Source organism: Botryllus schlosseri, chromosome 5 (genome assembly GCF_051294905.1).
Source record: "Botryllus schlosseri isolate E-star chromosome 5, Bs_hap1, whole genome shotgun sequence".
Taxonomy (NCBI): domain Eukaryota; kingdom Metazoa; phylum Chordata; class Ascidiacea; order Stolidobranchia; family Styelidae; genus Botryllus; species Botryllus schlosseri.
The window spans coordinates 2378103-2402035 of record NC_137240.1 but is presented as its reverse complement, the minus strand read 5'-3'; the positions used below and the strand labels follow the sequence as shown (position 1 = coordinate 2402035).

The 23933-nt window shown below is 38.9% G+C and overlaps 1 protein-coding gene across 3 annotated transcripts; it reads right to left on the bottom strand.

Annotated features, from left to right (window-relative positions):
* Positions 1–1645: 1645 nt before the first annotated feature.
* On the bottom strand, positions 1646–23865 carry LOC145438604 (uncharacterized). 3 transcript variants are annotated; one of them, XM_080315943.1, is made up of 11 exons: positions 17147–23865; positions 16985–17056; positions 14058–15802; positions 11170–11272; positions 9089–9318; positions 8197–8363; positions 7424–7622; positions 6961–6999; positions 6568–6800; positions 5465–5871; positions 1646–3855 (listed from the first exon to the last, which is right to left on the bottom strand). In XM_080315943.1, the coding sequence occupies exons 3-11, from the start codon at positions 14143–14145 to the stop codon at positions 3318–3320; spliced, it is 2004 nt and encodes a 667-aa protein (XP_080172069.1). In that variant the 5' UTR covers positions 14146–15802; positions 16985–17056; positions 17147–23865; the 3' UTR covers positions 1646–3317. The 3 variants fall into 3 exon arrangements, with proteins under 3 accessions (XP_080172069.1, XP_080172070.1, XP_080172068.1); XM_080315944.1 differs by lacking the exons at positions 16985–17056; positions 17147–23865 and having other exon boundaries at positions 14058–14254; positions 15669–16950; XM_080315942.1 differs by lacking the exons at positions 16985–17056; positions 17147–23865 and having other exon boundaries at positions 14058–16949.
* Positions 23866–23933: the final 68 nt, after the last annotated feature.

Sequence of the window (23933 nt, the reverse complement as noted above, 5' to 3'; positions counted from 1 at the left end):
GTAGAAGTAGCGAGGAAAAAGTATCAAGTATCGAGTATCAATCCTCACTGTTTCCAGCAGTCATATACAAAGCAGTACATGCCACATGACCTCGGTATATCCAAAAATCTCGATAGTATATCAACGTTTTATCTATATTTTTACCATAAGGCGTGATGTAACTACTGGAATTTTTCATAGGTCCAGATTTCGTTGAAATAAAGCTTTTTTGTATAAAAATATGTCAGTTTCTAAGTCAAAGAAGTATTTTTCAGGCCAAACATCTTCGTAAAGACAGACAATTCCAACCAGAAATGAAGTTAAGTAGTACAATTCTAACATTATGTGGGAAAACACCTAATTTACATACATGAGGTCAAAATTTCGTCAAAATTAAGTATTTTTAAGGTCAAAAATGTCAAATTTTTTATTTTTTCAGGTCAAAATCTTCCGTTTTTTGGGTAAAGAAAATCACCCCACTAACGACATTACGAATGTGCGCAGTTTTCGAATTTCAATTTTTTATCGCCGTGATACATGGGCTATATTCCGACCAGTTGTTATGACCGTAGATAGGCGAATCCATTCCCGGTTGATTGGAAAAGCCTCTCGCAACCACGTTTAATGCAGATGACAATCTTTACCATAATTACTTTCAAGTATATGCAGATAGAACCGTTGGTCGACGCCTGCAGGCGTCTCCACAACATCCACCATGATGTATGCTGTAAAAGTACGCGGCCGGCATAAGAAGGGAAATCTTAATTTTGTGGCTCTTTTTAGGTTTTCATGTCGCTTTTAAAAGTGATGCATTCAATTCGCACAAGATTCTCGTACCTGCTATAGTGATAAAAGTTTGCAGTTGAGCGAGACGGAAACATCTTGCGAGTTGCCAAACGTTGTTCGTGATGTTGTGATTGAAATATTTCTTAGTTCTATATATATTTTTGTAGTTGCTGTCTTCGTTTTTATTGGAAGAGCGAGGCTGCGGTAACGAGCGATCTGTATATTAGTACACAAATATAGAGCTGATAATATACGGATTTTCTCAATAGATTCTGTAGGATTAAATAGTATATTCATATTGAAATAAACCTGAATATTTTCGACTGACATTCGTCAGGTGTAATCGTCAGCAATCGTCACCTGCATGAAATCTCGAATACGAGAGCGTTCAATGTACTATTTTTAGATGATGCACGAACTTTTCTGTTGACACAGCCTGTGCTGGTGTATTTTGATAAAAGTCGACTCCAAGGCACACAAATGAAAGTGTGAACGACCCTTTCCGAGTATCCAAAACACAGTTATATGCATAGAATTAAATCGAAGAAGGTTGTCTGGGTTTGTAGCATAGATTGACTGGCTGTCCAGTGCATGTACGGTACATAGTGTAACGATTCTCCGCATAACACTGCTGGTCGGTGTCCGGTTGGGAATAAAGGTGGTGAATATTAAGTCTTCCACCTTATAAGAGTGGAAATGACATTCACCTTTTAGGGTGAATTTTGTATCCTCCTTTAAGGGTGGGCAAAGTCTTTACAGTGTAGATAACTATATCATGCAGTGCACACCACATGACATATGAATAACCACGCTTCGATAGTTTCGATGTTTGCCAAATCTCTGAGGCAACTCATCAACAACGGAGTCACTTTGACTCCAGTTGGCCTAATTTTTCAAAGCGTTTATTTCCAAGCAATGGGATGGATCATTGATAAGAATGAACAAAAATATATAAATATATCGAAAAAAATTATAAACAAACCACACGATTTCATAAACCAATTGACGAGAGCTATAATATATGTCATAGAAATGCAGCATTATTTGTGAGGAGTCTGCTGCTGTTACAGGCCATTTGTAATTGAAAAGTTTAGAGCGGTTGACATCGTGCGGCATAAATCAGTGACGTTATAGGAACGTATTGTATGTAGGCTAAGCGACGATAGTTAAAAAGTTACCGATATCACGTTAAGACACTTTTCCGTAACCATAAAGTTGTCGGTGTCTGCGAACTTTAAGATTTGTCAGTTGTGACCAAAGTCGACTTTGCCATTCTGCTAGGGTTACCATATTTTAGGGTCCTAAAATGAGGACACTTTTCAAAAATTCTGAAACCTCCAGCACCGGACATAACTGGTGATGTTGAAAAATTTTCGAGCGATAATACTGTGGTGACTAAAAAATAAAATAGAAAAGGTCATCACTTTGGCTCGACTCCCGTATTGCCCACTTTTTTACAACAATCTGTGCTGTTGAGTAATAAGGTCATCACTAAGCCTTGACTCCCGATGTACCCGATTTTTTAAGAAACTCCGACGTTCGCTGCTGCTTCGGGGTCGCGTTGTTGGTGGCATTTTAATCCTTTTTAGAGAAGGACAAATTTCGAAAAAAGAAGACATTTAGGCGTCCTCCGAGGACACTTTCAATCATTGAAAAAATAGGACAAATCCTTTTAAAAGAGGACGTATGGTAACCCTACTCGCTACGAATCACTTCTGGAACAACATACAATCCTTCGGTGAAATGGAGTAAGCACCAATAAGCTAAACGAGGCGACTTGCTGGTACCTCCACATTTTTATAGTGTCCACCGATCGAGAAAACACGAGAATGGTCTTAAAATGGCAATAGTGCATTTGGTAGACTTTATTCGTCGTGATTAGGGCTACACAATTACGAGTGCCCGGGTGATTCGTTGCGAGCCGAGTATTTAGATCTGAATCAGTATATGTCGAGCATTGTGGAGTCATATCAGCAACAAACGACCAGGAAAGTTGAAAGAATGCATCTTTTCGCAACTACGAGGAAAATAATACCAGCTACACGCAATGGAAAATAATTATGTATATCCTGATGGTGCTGACTATTTCATAGCCGTACCGCATTGTTCCAATGGTCAGTACTTCCCAGAAATGTCGTTTGCATGAATGTTCGATTGTTCGTGGGTCTGTAGGATATGTTTCGGATGCAGAGTTACAACCAACACAGGTTTACAGGCTTCCCCAGTGGGATGAAGTATCGAAACTATATTTTGAGTTGATAGTAAGACTCTTACTGCGAAGTAGGTATTTTTCGTTACTCCAAAAACTCGACTCGGATTCCAGTTCGCAAATCGCTATGCCCAGCCATATTTATGATGCCAGGCCATTCAAGTTTTTGCCGGACGCTACGGCGTAAGGCTGAAGATTCCCGTTCGTTGACGCCATACGGAACTTACATACAATATCACAGTATGTCGAGGATTTGTTGACGCAATTTTCGGGTCCTATTCCGCCAAATCCGTGGCTTGGTAGCTACTCATTTTCGTGACAACCTTGTACGAAAAGGGAGACATCAATTCGCGACACCAACAGTGAGTGAGCTGTCTGGGGTTTCAGCACTGTAGCCAGAATCAATAGATGGTAAAGACGCAGAACCGCTTCTGTTTAGCTGCGTCGTTCTGTGATTTTCTCTCGTTTTCGATGTTATTTCTGCCTGATTTGACACACAGCAATCGTGTCTCGTTATCCGATTAGCGGCGGATACGGAACTACACTGTTTCGCGCGCTCTCTCGAAATTGTGTCGCTCTCTAAAGGTAAAGTAGTCATTTCGTGAGTACTGTCGTCTTCAGTCAAGTTATCCTTCCAGGCCTCGGCTTGAGTGAGTCTATGCAGAAATGAAGTCATAGTGTCTGCAAAATCGTCGTAAGACACGGACGCTTGTATCACATAATCGGGGATGAGGTTATCGCTCGCGAACTGTGATTTGTCGACGGCTGTTTTGCTACGAAACTCAACGCAGTGTGAGTTTTCTTCCAGAGCCCGAACAGCCATTTCCATTGGTGCCGAGCTTGATACTGTCGTATACTCCATTACGTACTCCGTATCGATGCTGCGAAAAGGGAATATACTTTTACATATGAAATATTTAGGAATAATAACATTATGGGCTAGCACATTCGATGAAATTACAGACATCCCTATACGCATTACAATTTTACACGCAAAGACAAGCGCGGGTGATCAAAGTAGTCAGCGTTTGTTCTCGATTAGAAGTAGAAGCAACGTTGCCAATTTCTCCTCAGTTACAAGTAGCGGTTTACAAGACACGTTAAAGCTACTTTACGGGATTTAAAAGTACTGGTCAAGTACGAAGTGTCAATATGTAGATTTAGTCGACCGGTCGCTTACTTTCAGTAGGTAGGGGAGATGTGGTACCGATGGATCACTGGGACCGAAAATACTTTAAAAATTCTCCATGATAATTCCATGATTACACTCCGTGAATTTGTTTACAATTACATGCTGACAGAATCTTTCCTGACATGCCAAAAAAATCGACCTGCGTGAATTATGGGGTCTGTGACGAATGATTTACGTTTTAGGGGTTGTAAAGTAAATTTGGATCGACATTTGCATTTTTCTATATCACCTTTCAGACTAACAAACCCGCCATAATTTTTTATGTGAAGTATAGGACTTGTATCAGGGTAGATAATGGCACATATCTTTTAAATCAATACCATCCCCGAGTGGACAATTTTCTAGTCAATTACAATATTTATGGGTTGGGGGACCTATGGTACCATAGCCAAATCAAGCAAAATAGATGGACCAACTATAATCACTTAACAACAGAAACTCGCCTACATATATATAGGCTGTAAATCATAGTAACCTGTGGTGTTTTATCGCTAGTACGAGGTATTTGAAAGTCAAAATGTCGATTTGCGGGTAATATGTATGTGGCATTAATTTTGTAAGTTTAGGCGTAAATCAAAACATGATTTTATGCCAACATTTCAGTTGATATAATCTATTTTATTCTTGAAGGTCGCGACGAAACATTCTTCATTGGCGTGCTATAGCTTAGCTTATAGTACACAACAAAACAAGTTAACAAATTTGAGTTTTTGAGCGTATGTCTCATAGGTCCCATGGTCGTGTGCCTTTGGACCCACCGGGTGGCGACCGATGACACGTTCGAGCAACAAATTTTAAACGTTTATAAATATTTTTTGAAAACGCGGATATTCATGTAAATGTCCGCGTTAGGTATAGAGCTTGTATCGAAGAGTTGAGACAGCAAAATATCTGCTATTCTCGGCTGAAGATTTGAGGGCCAGAGATCATTTTGCAATTTTTGATCCATCGGTACCACATCTCCCCTAATCCAAGAGGTTTACCGCGTGTGTTTTCGCGATTAATGTAAATGACTAAATGACACTACAAATGCGTGCAATTTTCGAAAATATGTTAAACTACCGTAAAAACAGTGACGTAAGTATAGGCCTATCCCTAAACTACTAAAGAAATCCAAAGTGTAAAATGTTAGGATTTTCGCCGAAGAAAAACAAATTGAAATTAGTGTAAAAACAGAATCACTTAAGGAAAGAAATGCATGTAGGCAAAACCCAATCGAGTATCCTGAAAAAAGTTGAAGTACTTTGCTACTGACCACCTCGGAATAGAAGATCTCATACAATGACTTGGTGCCTCACCTGTCACTGCTCCCAATCGATATATCTTTTTCTTCCGAATCGGTTAGCAGATAGGGTGGCATTGCAGTGTGATTTTCAACGAGTTTCATGTACTGAATCGAATTCAAGCTGTCTTTCGTCACGAACTCCTGTCTTTGCTCCATCTTTGACTTGATTAGGTCACAGTCGATCTCTTCCGGTAACACTGTGAAGCACGTTTCGTCGCAGGGCGAGTTTTCTTTGCCATCGATGCCGTGAAAAGAGCGTACGATGTTTCGCTTCAGATCATTGTCAGGAATTTCATTTGCGATTGCGATTGTGAATTGGGTCTTTGTTTTTTGCCATAGCTCGTCTGCGATCCATTCGGATTCGTAGTTCAGCGTTACCGGGTAGACTTTTTCCGCGATTTGATTTGAAGGTTTGTTATTCTGAAATTGAGTAGCTGGAATTGGATTTTGCAGACTACCCGAACACAAAAAATTATGGCTACCCTCAGAGTAGACATTGGCAGAGCATTTCAGTAACGAACCCCTCCTACTATTTTGAATTAGGTTTACCAAGCATACATACCCTACCTACTCAAGTAGTTACGTTTTTCGGCAATTACCAATTCTACTTCACGGCTGTCAAGGCAGAACTAATAAATACCTTCATACATTATCAATTTTGTAGAAAGTCGGTTTGAGGTATATTTGTATGACATGTATATGTGTGTGATTGTCACAACGAAGCGAAATAACTCATCTATTACGGTAGCAATCTATTTTTGTGTGTCTTTGGTCTCTTTTGCGTTAATCGCCAAGTTGTAATTCTCCATTAAGGAAGTAGAAACCTACGATTAATTGCTAAAGGTATACGTCCCCTTGACCAAATCTATTCTTGGAAACGTTATACTAGAGTACTATTCAGATCTTCAATTTTATAATTCTACTTGATGTAATTCTGATGTCTCGGTTGTAAATGACTAGCAATCCATTCTATTATACTTCCAATTCTATTTGATGACCAACGTTAACTACTTTGAGCTCCTGTACCGATAGATATAATTAATATCCTCTCTCTAATTCGAAATCCTGCAACCAGCATTAGCTATCTACTCACAGGACACAGGCATCTAAACTCACCCATGATTCCTTGTCTTGGTCGTGACTTGGCTCCAAGTCGGCATCGATTTTAATCAAGGCGTTTGGTTTGATAAACTTCACTTCAAAGCAGCAATAGCCCTTCCAGTATAGAACGTATCCCAACAAGATGATGGAAGCCACCAGAACTGTCACACACGTCGTCACAATAGCGACAACGGTGACGTAACCATGCTGATGTGGAGATATCCGTGATTCGATAGGAATATCATTGGCTGTAAGTTGAGATATTATTGTCGTTAAGATTGGTTTCTACACAAGTTATGAAAAAACCTATTGAGGGTTAATTAATTACCACGTTGCATATTCGACATAGCTAATTCAAATAATGCAAATACAGCTATAAAACATGAAAACGTAGAGCTGAAAAGTTACCTTTCATAGCATTGCAGTCGGAAATTGGATATGTCTCATCTGTAAAAAGAAACATTGATGTTTATGTCATCGATAGGTTGATTGACTGATTAAATAGACGATTTTGATTTCTGCGTCGGCAGTGCTACGTTCTCGTCTTTTGAGAGAGAGAGAGAGAGAGAGAGAGGAAGAGAGAGGAAGAGAGAGAGAGAGGGAGAAAGAGAGAGAAGAGAGAGAGAGAGAGAGAGAGAGAGAGAGAGAGAGGAAGAGAGAGGGAGAGGGAGAGAGAGGGAGAAAGAGAGAGAAAGAGAGAGAGAGAGAGAGAGAGAGAGTTTAGCGAAGACTTGGACAACTCGAAAATTTTCAGCTCTTCCAAATTTCATTTGAATTAGAAATACTTATTTTGCAAAAACTTGAAAGTGGAGTTGAATTTCCAATTACGAAATAAATACAACAAAAATATTTTTATATCTTGATGCGTTACCTTTCTGACTACCAAGCGGCGTGATCGCTACGTACACCAGCACAGCTGAAGGCATGGACCATTCCGACTCAGTTGACTCCTCCGAGCTGCTTTCGACATCTGATTTACGCCGAAGTGACGCGAACGCTCGAAAATCATAAGATGCCCCGGACTTTAGCTCTGGGAAATGCGCATGCCTTTCGAATCCTTGATAGAATACCTGTGCAGAGAATACGCGCATTTGTGAGATACCCTATATATTATGTTCTCAGGGGATATGGGTTAGATATGGTTAGGAGCTGTGGCTAGCGGGTAGACAGATTCAACACTCAAACGATTAAACAGCACTTCAAAACGAGTCACTCGAAGAATCGCAATTCTGCCACTCAGGTAAGAGCTATTACTCAGATGATTTACAGCCATAGACTATATACTCTTGTCATAATAGGATGCAGGAATGCTTCGTATAAGTAGCATTAAAAACATGTAACAGTCATTCATCTTATTTGAGGCTGATATTTTACAAAGAAATATTGAACAGTGTATTCATTTCAAAATAAACCTGAATATTTGACACTTGTCAGAGTTAATCGTCAGCAACTATAGTACGGTGGTATATGCTTGTTGATATACTATGTTCTTTTCAATTTTGCAATATTCGCTGGTGAATATATCCCTGGCATGTGTCTGCCGAAAATATTCCGGTTTATTTCCATATTAATATACTATGTATACTTTCTGTACCTCCAAACGTCTCTTCATATCAGTAAAACTGAATAAAAAGGAACACATACCTCCCAATCTTCGTCGGGAGCACAATGCCTCTTGTATTCCAATTTGTAGAAAAACTTCCTCACTACGACGAAGCCAAGAAAAGAGCCGTCCTTGTCTGGTGCTGACCAAACCAGCGTCATCGATTCTCCGTCAACGTCCAACGACTCCGGAGGAACGGTTAACTTCACTGAAAGTATATACATCTCATCCTCAAGTGGGAATTATTGTTGCCTATCAAGGTTACGATACATCACCATGCCAACAGACTTAGACAACTAAATAATTCTTGTTGGTTAATTCGTCGCTGTAGAATCATAGTAGCTTATGTTGACTTTACACATTTTAAGAAAATAAACTAACGTACAGTTTTCATTTTCCTCATGCCTGGATTACTTTGAAATAATGTGACAAACATCAACATAGCCAAGACAGCCAAAAAATTGATTTCCACTAATTTGAAAAGTGGATCTCAAATTTGAAAAAATTGACATACCCTACTTTGATTTCACCACGACGAATTAGGGCAATTGGAGCGAAACGTCGGTTATCCAAGTCAAATCTAATTTTTGAAATGTTTGTTTGCTCTAGTTTCAATTTTAATCTATTTTTCCGTTTTCTTGGAAATGCTACAGGAAACGGGCCTCGCTTGCTGTACAGACATTTACCATTCGCTTGCCTATGAACTCTGGTTTGATCTGTACTGACTTGATTTTTGTTGGATTTCTATGCAACCCAGAATTTAGTTCAATTTCCAATTTTTTGCGAATTTAGTAATTTTCATGGTTATTGAACATAAAAAATTGTTTAGCTGAAATTATAATTCTGTTATAGCTACACCGTTTTTTGATCAAATTAGAATCGTCCGGAAGTCCATGTCTGATAAGATGCGCTTACACAAGTATAATCACAAACCGTGTTTCTCCTCAGCTGTGAATTCGACTCCGAGACTCCTCACGCCAGTCGAGACGTACTCTCCCTCGCTAATCGTCATTATCTCGACCCAAAACGTAGACATTTGGAACATAGTTGCTGGAAATCCGCATTCTTCCGAAACGGTCCCGCTATGTGTCACGGTAGCGTCAACGGTCTCGCAATATTTCACTCGCTCTTCGGGATGGTAGGAGTCGGAAGTGTGACCCAATCTGAGGCGAGAAAACAATATCATGTCATACACTGTTGGGTAAAAGGTGTATATTCACACCACGTAACACCTCTGATATACGGGTGTGAATATAAACCCGTGGTACCAGCAGGGTTGTTATAATGACTCATGTATAGGACTCGAGTAACAAATTTTGGCTCACTCGATGGAAAATGACTAAACTCGACTTGTATTCGGGTCATTGCACATGACTCGACACATTCATCAATGTTGTAACTAATTCACAAGGTCCCAAGTCACAAGTCAATTAGACTTTTATAGTCTTGACTCAAGTCAAGTCGAGTCATTTACAATTCACCACCGAGTCAAGTACGAGTCCAATTCAGTGAGTAGATGATCGACTCCGAGTCATAGTGTTGTGACTCGAGTCCGAGTCCAAGCCATTATGTTCACCGTTCAGTTTTGAGTTCAGTCCGGTTCAATCCACTTTTTCAACTCTGCTCGAGTGATATAGAAAATGGCTCGCATTCATAATATCGTAATTTTCCTCAGTCTTAGCAGTTTCTTTCCTATTTGCCAAGTATCAGGCCTAACAGACGAAATACCAATAATGTGGTAACTTTGACATATTACATTTTGTTATGACGTCATAATGAGTGATACTCGATTCCTCGATTCGGCTCGAAGCATATTCCGTGATTCAGAATCGAATCAGTCCGGTACTAGATTTTGCCCAGCCCTAATTACAACCCTGACATTCATTCGAGAAAATTTGGGGTCAATAGCGAAAGGGTCTCAGATTAGCTTAAGGGTTCCGCAGGCTAGTAAGGGTTTAGAACCACTGGACTGAACCGTGCCGTGAATTTGTCCGTAATTTTAACCGCACAGGAATACGTTATATCTCAGGAAATTCCCAGCAGAGTGCGTCATGATCGTATCGAATTCAACAATGGATAAATGGCCTCCGGTATTTTCATGTCAAATCGATAAGCGATCTTTCTCGCTTACTTCAACAAGTTATTTATGGCAGTATTATCGCCTTTTAAATTACAGCTTTACAAATCGGACTCCAACGAAAGTTTACGCGTAAATAAAAATAATGTATGCAAATCAAATTCTTCCTTCGATTACGAGGCATGTTGGTTTACGGTAGGAACGCTTACGCAGGATGCGTCATCGCACAGTATCTGCCTGAATTGTTTGTTTCCAATTGGAAGGAAACGAATTTCGTCAAACTGAGTGCCGATCACAGTTGGACAACTAGAAAGTTTTCCGCTGTTCCAAATTAGAACAGGATTAAAATTATAGCTACGCAGTTTTTTTCCAAATTTGATTCGTATTGAAATGAATGAATTGTAAAATAAACTTGGAAATCGACTTAAATTCCGACTTAAATACAACAATCAATCAAGTACAGTTCAAATCAAAACAGAGTTAATTCTTAAAGCATGAGAATGGGAAATGTCTGTACACCGAGCTTGGCGTGCTCCGCAATATACTGTTCTCCTGTAACATTTTCAGGAAACAGTAATTAGATTGGTATTAAATTAGAGTATACAAAATTTCAAGAATCACATTTGAATTATATTGCCTCCATTTCTCTCCAATTAGTTTAATTAGACAACTAGAATTACCTCATTGTCCTAGTCTGTATTTTGTCTTTATTTTCTAGCAGTGTGATTATAGCATGGCAAATATATAATGGTTTGTTTTGTAAAGTCCCCCATTCAATGTAGTATCAAACTGCGTGTAATCACAGCACCAGTTGCGACGCGCAGGTACAGTATGAAATGTTCTATATTTGTTATGCATTTTCCTTTCCGGAAATGTAAATCAACCATACAAAATGGTCCATCTCGTTATAGTCCACAGTCGGATCACCCCCACGTACCTGTATATCGTATCGGAATCACCCACAGGCCGATCCCAGCCGCACGTCACCATGTATGCATCGACGTAAGAGCACCCGTTGATTTCAGGAACTGTCCGAGAACCTGAAAATAGAATTCCACTTAAAACGCAGTAAACAGTCGACCCAGTCGAGTCATGGTTGCATAAACAATGGATCGTGTCCGAAATGAACGTCTGTAAATATACAGAGTTAAGGATATGGGTATTTTAGTACTTGACTGTTGCTGAAAATGGTACGGAATTTGCATTGGTTTCAGTACACAAAAAGATAATCTCTTGCCTTGACTGCAAACTATCAAAGTCGCAAATGTAGCGGAATGTACTACACTTCGTAATTAGTGCTGCATGAGTAAAGTGCCGAATTTGAAGAGCTTGGACGTACAAAACCTCAATATTTAATTGAGTAATATATTTATATTGCAATAACCCCGAATATTGTCTCCTGACACTCGTTAGGGCTAATCACCAGCATCGGTTAGTAGAGATTTCAAACGAACTGCTAATATACAAAGTTATACAGAAATATCCAAAGATATACAAACAAAATATTCGAATTTATTTCAATATTCAATTGTATGAGTGCCGTATGTTGCACAAGGCTTTAAAAATACCTTTAAGATAGACAGTGTATATTTTCCGAACAATGATATCCATAATTATTGTCACGGACGGCCTGTAATGGTGCTGTCAATGTGAATAAATGAAAAAAGAAATGGCATCCGCATGCGTGAAATTATGGCTTTATAATTTTTCAAGTTTGAGAGAATCTGAACAGCGCTTTGGAATCCACATGTATTCGGTTGATTGGTCGATTTCGTTCTCTCGTTTTGAAACTTATGTAACTGTATCACGGATTGAAATCTTATATAATATCAGAAAATAGTAGAAAAAGTTCAGTTTGGTCCATCGTAAACTGGCCACTACCCTTGACTAGAACCCGACCAGATATGGGTTCGCCGGTAACATCGCACTTTGAAAGAGATATCAGAATCGACCATTAGAGTTTAACAAATCAGGTGTCGGAAAACAATAATCTGTGACTTGCCCGACTTGGAATATTGATTTATTTCTTGTAGCGTACAGGTGTCTAGATGCGGCATTTCTAGTTTACTTCACGCGCACGCATAGAAATGACTGTAAAGCTTCTGAAATAAATGCAATGAAGTTTTGAAAATGCTTCTTAAGATAGATACCATATCTTTTCAATATCGACTGAATTTATCAGGGTTATCGGTGAATTTGCTAATTACCAGTTTTATTGGTGTAGGCCGCCCCGTGTAGGTCTAAAACGATATCGCTCGGGGTCTAGTCTCAACTTAGGCACCGTATAGTTCATACTGTTGCAATTGAATTTCGAAACAGAGAATCTGCTATACTGTTGTCAATTATCATGGACCTATCTCTTCACCGTTAGCCATTAGACTACGCAGGTGTGTAGTGTTACCGAATTTGTAAAATGCTGCGATGTCTGACGTGTTCAAACGTCATAAGTCATACAATCCATTAACGAAGTCTGTGATCATGATTCATGATGCATTCTTTACTGTTTATTTTCACTCTATATTTTAAGATGATGTCGGATTAGTGTAGTTATATGGTCGGGCGATGCGGTGGGGCGTACAGTCATTATTCAGTAAAGGAAATATGATACCTTTTAACTTGAGCGAATCAAACGATAATTCCACGGTATCAAATGTAAACTTAATACTACATATAGAACCGTACCTGATAAGGCTGAGAGCAAGACGATGGATGGACGATGGACCATTTTCCACATGAGATGGAACAAATACCGACCCAATATGGGCGTACAACACGAATAGTACGTTGTATCATTGGACATCTTCTATGAGCTGTGAGAAGGGACTTCACAGACGGGTGAACTTGTCGAGAATTAATGTAATAGTATGTTATCATCGATCTTGCGATTCCTACTTTAAAACTTTAAAGCTATATAAATAACAGTACATTAATGACAGATTTTACATAATACCGAGTGTACCGACCGGTTGGTTTGTGGCTCTAGGTAATCTTAAAGGACGTAACCCCATGTGAAATGTTTCAATAACCTATATATTCACGTACTTTCCAAGTTGCTATAGTTTGATTTTGAGTTTATGGTGTCGAAATTACTTGGAGTAGTCTTTGAAATCAGACACCCACCTGGGCTTAAACGGTGTAAAGAAGAGGCATGCACGCACTGAATGAAAAGTAATAGAATATAACGTAAAACGTGGAATGTGTTGGAAGGCGAGGTCAATGTATCAAATTGCAGTCCGGGAATCTTGAGCGCTGACTATAGTATTCTTTCATCAGCCCTTGTTAGTATTTCGACTTGAACGCTATACAATGTTCGACGACTGTCAGATAGCCGCCTCAATACCGTTGCACAATCGTGGTACAGTGCAGAGGCTACTTGACGGAGCAATTTGATTTCATGTAATTCATGCTGATCATATGGCAATTGGACGACAAGGACACGCGTGTGTTGTACTAATGCGTTTTTGCTTCCGACATAAGAAGTCATTGAATTTTTCTGGGCAGTTACCACAATGGAACTGATACGGTAATTTCTAGTTTTCTCGTATCTTTTACGTTTAAGACACATAGTCTTCTGGGTAGCGACGACTTGCTGGCCCGCAGCCAGTGTTCGATTTTGTTCGCAATCGTTTGTAGGAAATGCATAGCCAAGTAACTTAATAGATGAAAGTACTCAAAAGTAGTGTAACATAGTCGCCGAGTTTTCGGAAGAGCTTCATTGATCATTGCTACTTTTACGAAATTTACGCGACTCCGTCAAACGCAAATCGCTTGTTTATTTTCGCTACCTCACAGTAAAACGTTCAACGACACAAACAATCCGCGTACCTTGAGATTGCGATGGTGCACTCGCGACAAGTGTAATCCATACCGAGAAGATGACGACCATCGTGACGCGTCTCTTCTGTGAAATCATCTTTGTTTCCGCAATATTTTGATATCTGCTTATCCGGATGTTCCACTTACAAGCGCATAACCCCCGTAATCGATTTCAAGTGAATGGTTGTAGTTTTAGTGTCTTGAAACTGGAAGTCGCGGAGAGTAAATAGCTATTATTTTAATACTCTGTCAATACACAAAAAGAAAATACTATAATCCGATGTTAACGTTTCGCGTGAATCGGGCCGTTATCTGTGGACGAGGTGAGCTCAAGAGCGCTGTTTCTGCCATTATTGATTATATTTAATATTATTTATACACTTGAATAGTATGTTCATTGTTCATATTGATATGAACCCGGATATTTTCGGCTGACACTCGTCGGGGGTAGTTGGAAAAAGAATTTGAAAGAACATTTTATATTTAATTTTATATGCGACAATTGTTGTTGTTGTTTATTAAACAAAAAGATGTGGCGCTTATCGCCTAACGGCATTTTGCACCACGGTCAAAGACATAACGTAAACGATACGACAACGATGCGAAAATTGCTAAGTGACTTACGCACTTTTCGCTCCGCGTTATAGAATAATCTGACTCCGGTACGCCAGGCTGCTTGAAAAAATTCGGGATATATCCATATATTACTAACAATATTACAGATAAAAACAGACGGTATAGAGTGACGCTCATCAAGTTTGTAAGATATTTGCGCCCCGGAATGGCGTAAGTTAATGCTAGAGGACATTCATATGTATCACGAAAATAACATACTACAGATACATGAAATATACAATTTATTCAAAGCTTAAATATAAAGACTCAAGACTATGGCCGGACACAATGATTCGAGTACTCGTATACTGAATTTACACTCCTCTTGCGACTTAGAATTTATTTTTCCAAGTTAAAGATTGTTTCGATAATTCCTTTTCTTCACAGCATCCTAAAATGCAGCGAAGGGCTACGCGAGTTCATAAAAACGAAGTTTCTTTAGCAATGATCAACGCACAGCGTTTTGTCATTATTATGGTAGACGCATACGATATATTCCTGATTAAGTAGAACTGACGGTAGAATGAATGGTACACATTTCGGATTTTAAAATTTTCCTGATGCGAGGAACCATTTGTGAAGGTTGCTATTGCTTGTGAGTGAGAGATGTGAATTGAAAGTATTTGACCTCGCGTAACTGAATGACATAGCGTTGCAATGAGCGTGTTGTAGGCCTAGGAATTGTGGGACAAGCTAATCTATCGTTTACACGGCTTGCACAGTGCATGTGCAGTTGACGATTATTTTAGCTGGCGAGGATAATTGGTAAGTCCCTGACCAAAGAAAGTCACACACAGGTCTGGCGTTTCAGAGGCTGAAACGAACTAACGTATATCACGCAAGAAAACACCAAGTCCAAGAGCCTCATAGTTTTCTGCATTGCGTAACTGTACGGCATTTCACATGTGATCGCTTCTGATCATAATTGAAAACAGCGCACCTCCTTCGTAATTCAAAACATGCACGTTATAAGATTGTATAAAAACTTATTGCACAAAAAATTACCTAATTCATAGTCTTTTCATATTGAAAATGCGCATCCTCGACACTGATGTTACAATGCGCCACCGTCCTCGGTTCATTTGCGATCTAATCCGTCCGGTATTTTAGTTGAAACCAGAGCTCGGCCGATAATGCTGCTGTTAATAGCAAACAAATCCCGCAATGCTGGATTTGTGTGCACTGGAGTCGCTAACGAAATCCGGTAGCTGCATAGTCTTCGATTTAATCAACAACCCGTAACAAAATCAAACTCATTTCTGTTGAACCCTCGCATAGATAGACAAATTGTTGCTGATTGCTTACTGCTGCAAAGACATGACGTTCATTCCGTTAGTTTATACGTCGTATCTGTTTATCTTAGTGGCGAATCTTCTTTACTAAATCTACGCCAGCAGTTCCGCTAACTGCGAACCCCGAGGCGAACATCAAATCGTTCCAGCTCGCCTCTATAAACTCACGATAAAATCGCAAACCTTTCTGGCAGGAGCACAAGACTGCGATATTTAATGGCGCTGTGCAAGCCGCTCATTTTCCCATTGTGTTGATTCAATAACGATTAAACGCGACGAAAATGACTTTATCGTGGGGTTGGGACACGTAAAGAGCGTCTTCCCGAAATGCAGTTTGAGTAAGCTTGACAAACGGGAGGTAATAAATATTCTAACCTCGTCATTCTCTGACATTCTGATGACTCAGATAATACAGGTATCTCGTGTTCGACCTTAAAACCTCATCCGGCATAACATGGAAAACGCTGCGAGCGTGCGGAAATTTGCAAATTTGCATGGCTCGCGTTTGGTCTATGAGGATTCACGCTATACTATAGAGATTTGCAAATATGATTGTCTGTCATTAGTGTCTTCTCAGCGATTTGATTTCTAATCAATTCCTTAATTTGGCGAATAGAAAACCGGGCGATTTCCAATCAATTTTAAACGAAAGTGAACTTAATCAATAATGAATTGCTCGAAAAGGAAAGAAAATCCAGCGAGTTTTAAATTCACTTCACAACTTCGATTTCAGAAATGCTTTCAATTTAAAAATACGAATATTTTCGACTGACACTCTTCAGGGGTAATCGTCACCAACCACTAGAGAATACTTTTCAATTCTCTAATAGTCCGAATGATGTAAGGAATTCATTTATATTCGGGTTTATTTCAATAACATTATGTTATTCAATTGCATATTGAAAACCTTTCTAAAATCTATGTTTTGGAGTCAATTCTTTTCCATTCTCTATTAGTTGTTGACGATTACGCCTGACGAGTGTCAGCCGAAAATATTCGGACTTATTTCAATATAAATATATCACTCACTTGTATTTCGAGGTTCTAATGTATTTTCACACGCATTTCTTCAATGCTCAGTAATACGAGACATGGATGGACCTGACAAATCACAGGTTAATAATATTTACGACCGTTCTCGGGACTGACGTGTCCGATACAATGACGATTTGCAAATCACGCGTTACTCACGATCGTAGTAATCCCAGTTTCTATGCAGCGGGTAGAATTATGTCTCGAGATTAATTGCTCATTGCATATTTTCAAAGAATTCTTCAAACCTTGTTTCCAAATCAGAGGATTTCACGTTTTCATCGAAGCCGTTCTGAGATAATCTGGAACTAATGCTGGCTGTATCAATTCTGTGTAGCGGTCTTATTCTGGTAATCGAACGTCATGCGTGTGCGATGTCAAAAGTTTATTGGCGCTAGAAAGAACGGCGTGTGAACTCTACGATTAGGTCATAAAATAACTATATAGAAGATACTTCAATCTTTTTGGACCGTTTAGTTATTATTTAGTAAACATATGAGGTTTTATTACCGAGGTAAACGTCTGCATTACTGCCTCCTTACCACGCAAGTAATGACCATTCCAGCTCATCTATAGTCAAACATCGAATTAAAAAGTGTTCGATGGACTTGAAGCCGAAAACGGCCCCAGAATGTTGGATTATCACGCCATGGCGATATAAATAGTTGGTCGTATCGGAGATGTTACATACTGTGCAATCTCACAATGTTTAAAGTCCTAAAGCCGGGGTTCCCAACACTATTTATTACACCATGGCCCTCTTCAAACATTTTGAAAAATCAATGCCCTCCCTATTTTCAACCTTTTGAAAGCATTAGGAAACGTCTCAAGTAAAAAAAAACTGGTTTACCCAGTAACCGGTAAGTGAGAATTATAAAATGATATAACTACGACACACAATGAAAATGATAGCACATTGATTTAGTTATTACATATTCCGTTAATTTGGTGGTTGAGCTTGTGTTTGCTTGATAATGTCTTAATTGCTGGTTCATAGCTTTCAATGTAACAATCATTGTAATAAAATATTTATTGAACTCGAAGACTTGCTGGTTTGGTGGCGGAGAGAATAAACTCATGATCAAGAAGTAGCTTTTCACTGCATCGAATTTGCATTATGTGTTTCTTTAGTATAGCTGACTCGATGTTGATAAATATTTCAAATTTCTTCATGACCCTCTGGAAAAGGGTCATTAGGCCATGGATCACAGGTTGAGGATCCCTGACCAGGGAAAATGGGCTTTATGCTATATAGTGCACAAGTGTGCATGTTGACCCCACGATTGAATCACTATCATTAAATCTTTATCGAGTATTTGCATCGCTAACGATTATTTCGCATATTTACATCTATCATCTGCGAACAGTGCCCCTTGCACCGAATCGATATTTACGTAAACTTCACGTGTATAACACTTTTTGAATTTTGCAAATTTACTTCCCTGGTTCACCTAAACTATACGACGCATTCGAATATATCGCCACAGTCAAGACGGCGTCTGGTACAGTCTGTCAACATAATAGGTGATCATCCTGCAATCCCACAAAAGAACTTTTTAACGGCAGTCTCGAGTCGCGTATTGTAATTAAAGCCGTAATCACAAGCCATAAGTTGTCAGCTTGAATGGTGTGTTTTGAGAGTTCTCTCAATCGAAACGATTAAGACTCTATTTAATTGTTTGTGTTTTAAATTTGATGAGACCGTGCGTCTTCAGTATACCGCAAGCTCTACATACGTAAACCACTGGGCGTTTCGTTGTGCTTAAAGTATCGTGGGCAGACAATATCCGCCGATCATTCGCGCCCGTATGTAGGTACTCATTTTCAAGAAAATTCGGTGTGAAAACGCGCCCGGACTGCAGTCATATCACATGGCGTGAGACATTGTCGGCCGTGGAGTGCCCAATGCAAAGAACCACATCATTTAAACGGATGTTTGTTGTATTCATGGTGGTTTTCAACTACAATTGTGATTTACATCAGGTCGATGTTCTTGATTACGATTACGTGGCTGCCGACTTGTAGCACGCGGCCCGCTTCTAGGATTATTAAGACACCACTTACGCGAATCGATACGAAATATCTAATATGCAGTAGTTTAATGTGTTAGATCGAATGGAAGAACTCAATAAATACTATTCATATTGTTTATATGCGAATGTGTGATACGAGTGTCCTCTACCATTAACAAAACGTCTTAAAACAGTGTTCCACAAATCCCTTTCAGCTAGGTTCCCAGACCATGAGTGATGCTATAATTCTAATTCTAATCTAATTTTGAAAGAAAAACGGTGTAGCTATTATTCCAATTCTAATCTAATTTTAGAAGAGCTAAAAGTTTTCTAGTGGTCCAAGTCTGCTATACAGCTCTCCTGCAGCCTTTTCATGAAAAAACATAAATTAGATTATATTTAAAATTAAAGCATAAAAATGTTTCAAAAATTAGATAATAATTGGCATTGGAGCAAAGAAATATTTCACAAATTAGATTAGATTAGATTACCGGCATTTCGCTACAATTATCTAGTGTGGTACCTACAGCAGTGCGTCAGGGCGGTATCTAGCTAAAACGATGGTTGCTAGGATGTCTTGTAATAAAAATACACGTCAGGTTGTATATTGTGAAAGAGATTACGAGATAAACAAAAAAAGTGCTTTAAAGTTATATTCGACGTAATTCAAGATTAATTAAGATTCGTAGTATAGCTGTTTATTCGTGGTTTATTTGTATGAGTCCTGGGCGTTAGGATGTTGGGGATTGTTTATGTAATCATAACCAAAGGCTACGCGTGCATCGTTATAATTGTCGATTGTTCTGCGCAGTCCGAATGTCGAGTGCATATCGAACGATGAAACCATACTGCCGAACACTGTAATTTTCGGGTATTAAGGCAATGATTATCATCTGACAATGTTCATAAAGCGTATAATTAGATGCACCTTTATTGTCTGTTCTGTAATATGCTGATTTCGGATTTCTGCATAGTCAACATCAAAATGTACTGCATACACTAGATTTCGACAATTAGCTAATTCTATAGTTGCATAATTAGACTAATTAGAGGGGAAATGTTTGTAATCTAATTCTAATATAATGTGTGAAATGTTTTACAGCTCTAATCTTAATTCTGATCTAATTCCCGGTTATCCTGGAAATGATACAAAACTGTGTACCGTGAAAGAACCCAAGTCTGCCTGCCCGAACTATGATTTGATATGAGCTGTCCAAGTTTTCGCGAATTCAGTAATTCGAGTTCCAATCTAGTTTGGAGAAAGCTTCGCAGCTATAATTCTAATTCTAGTTTAATTTGGAATAGCTGAAAATTTTCTAGTTGTTCAACTATACACTCACGTGATATGTATTATTTCGTTAAATTGGGCAACCTGTTACAATACATGTATAGTATCTATGCCGAGAATGGTTGTATTGGGTATTATATTTCAGCCTCACTCGCTTGATTTATTCTTAACCTACCCTAATTGAAGTAATAACATGCTCTGGCACACCTCCAACATTATTGTTGTATATGTAAATCATATAGAAGAAATGTACGACGCCAGTAAATACAAGTTATCCAGCGCGCTAGTTAAATATAGGTATGATAGGCATAATTCTACTAAGTATACCGCTCAATCGGTATTGATAGCCACAGTTTCCTGGGTAATAATATTACATAACCGCAACGACCTCGTATACAAATGAAAATTTTGACTTACGACATTCTGCACACATAGAGAGAGAGTCAAGTAATCTCAATTTTTAATATCTAATGCGAGGATCACGTTTCAGTCTCAAACCACGACTGTCGAATCGATACAGTCGCTTTCTTCAATATTAATTGGAAAGAAGTGTACCTTTTATATTATCAGAAGGCTATAGACACCGAATATCAAATCAACTATGGGTTGTAATCAAGTTACAAGGTTTCGAGTCACAAGTCGATCTCACTCTAATAGTATTGACTCGAGTCAAGTCGAGTCATATTCAATTCGTTGAGTCCAAGTCGTGGTGCGGAGGTCGATTCCGAATCATAGTGTTAAGTCTCGAGTCCGAGTCCAAGTCCTCGTGCTCACTGTTCAGTTTCAAGTTCAGATAATGCTCAACCCAATTTTTTACATTTTTTGCTCGGGCGATATCGAATGCCTCGCCTTCACAATATGCTGATTTGCATGATGCTTAACAATTTATGGCCCTAAATTTTATGAACTAGTTCTGAAAGACGAAATATCAATAATGTTGAACTTTACTATCCTTCGAAGTTACAATGAAATGCCTGTCTTGGTCGTCCGAGTCTCGAGTCATGCAAAATGACTCGTGTACAAGTCGAGTAAACACACAAATTGACTCAAGTTGAGTCGAGTCATTTGCAGTATCCAAGAAATCGACTCGAGTTAAGTCGAGTCACTGAAAAATCACGACTCGGGTCGGACTCGAGTCATTACAAACGTGAACCGACCTCGCATGAATTGAAAACGGACATGATTCGACACAACGTTCCAATCCGATATAATATCAATATTCTAGTGTCTTCAGGAAATAATAATTACAATGGTATAGGTCTCTCAAATTAAGTCGCATGTGAACTATGTATCTTTAAAACCCTTCATTCAAGTTCTACATGCGGTTTGATTGAGTTTGCGGAATACTTGAGGCAAAAATATTTGTTTTCGAGACGTGCTTTGCTTCCCCGTTCTCAATCCAGATTGCGGTGATAATCTCGGATTAGCTTTGGCGATACAAAAGTTGTCGCTGTCTTCCCGAAACCGCGTAATCCCGAGTACTATTTGCGCCTTCACGGAACTGTTGATTTGGAAGCGATACGTTCCCGGAATGGAGTTTTTTTCTCGTCCTGTGTCCGTTGGCTCGCTCATAGGGCGTTGCCTCTCCCAGGGGATCTTATCGCGCGTGCCCAAGATCGCATTGGTTGAATCGTAATTCGATACGCCAGCAATCAATTCGGTAATACCCTCGGACGAAAAATTAGTTGGTGTGTATAATTATGTGGCTCATTCGACTAGTAATTTCATTAGCAACAATACTATCATTTAAGCACTGAGAGCGTAAACATAATCGAGATTACGGGACCACGATCTGACATATCTATATCTCTAACAGACACATTCCGTACGATTGTTGATATACAATGTTCTTTCCAATTATTTACTAGATGAAGACGACTACCCCTGACGAGTGTCAGCCGACAATATTCGGTTTCATTTCAATATGAATATATATACTATTCAATTGTATATTGTAGTTGTGTATACCTACCTATACCTACACAAGTATGTTCATTTTCATCGCTTTTTATGTTATCTTCTAATTCTTTTCATCCAGTGTGCAGCATCTTATTTACACGTTCTAGGCATAAGTGGGTGTCTGATTGAAATACTAGTACAATTCGACTCGACACCATCCTATATCTCTTCATTGTATCGCAGTCTTCTCGCGTTTTCAAATGCTGAAATCATTAACAATATTGACTATTCTGAACTCTTTTAGATGCGCGTGAGGGATGGGGTATTTCAGGAATAAGCTATCATTACATATAGTTGCCGGTAAAGTAAATAGCGAGGTATCGTAATTCATAATTTGCGGAGCCACAGCATCGTTTAGCCCGTGGCTGCATAGTTGCACTCGGGATATGCAATGCACTCGACATATAGTCATTTCCGAATTTAGATACTGTGACGCAATTGATTTCGGTATAGATTTGTTAAATGATTTTTATCACAACGATCGTATGATGAGAAATCTGCTACACTATCCGTAAAGAGACTCGCTGAGGTACAGAATTTCAGTATACAATTGAATAATATAATCATATTGAAATTAAACCGAATATTTACCGCTGCCACTCGTCAGGGGTGGTCTTCAGCCACTAGTAGTGAATTGAAAATAACAATAACTTTGATAATGCATAACGCATCGAAGGGCTGTCACCTCTCATTCCTTAAAACCGGTAGTAATTGTAATTTTACGGAAGAATATATAGTTTCCTCCAGTTTTACAACGCCACGAATTAACACCAATGGTTGTGACCCATGATGAAGAATAGAAAAAATGCGATCAAGCCGTGGATCTATAGGCTCCCAGAATACGCGTTGATAATATACCCCACGATGCGAGCAAAGTCAACATTGAAACGACCCACTTAAAATTACATTGTACACCAAAAACGAGAATTCGGTGATTATGCGGTCGCGACCACAGATGGACCGCTATAAACACTGTTTTGCAACAGAACTTTTGAAGGGAATCTTAATCTCATCAATTCTCGGAGCTTACTGCTTCTCGGGAAAGAGTTTGGGGATGAACATGTCCCATCGGTTAGAATTATGCATTTTATAAAAACGCAAATTGTACATTCAAGGAAATACACAAATAAATCGACTTGAGGTGAGATAAAAGATCATTATATATCCTCATTACATCCTAGATTGGTAAATAATAACGTTGTTCATACCAGGAAAACTCTAATCTTATCTTATACCTTGGAAATTCGAAAATCATAATTCTATCTTTCTTCTGATACTCCGTGAGAGCTAAATTGGACGACGAAAGAGCTTGCTTTAATAAATTTATCCCCAACAGCGACACACTCGCTCTAGGAATGTTCGAAAATAACTTTTCTTTCAAATTTTACTGGCCACCTGATAAGACTGTTAGTGTTAGGTGGCCTAAAGAAACGCTGCACACCAAAGTTGGCTCAATCCCAACGTATGGAAACGAAGTTAATGCAGTACAAAGTTTTGTATTGAAAAAAAGTAGCATTTAAGATGGAAAATTCTTTTCTTGTTTATTGCAGACCTCCACCGTAAATATTATTTTTCAAATCTAAAATTTGCAGAGTACTTTCTCTTGTAATAACGTCGATTCCTCTTTTTCTAGACACCTAACAAATACATGGGGTAGCCGGTAAAATTTGAAAAAAACATATATATA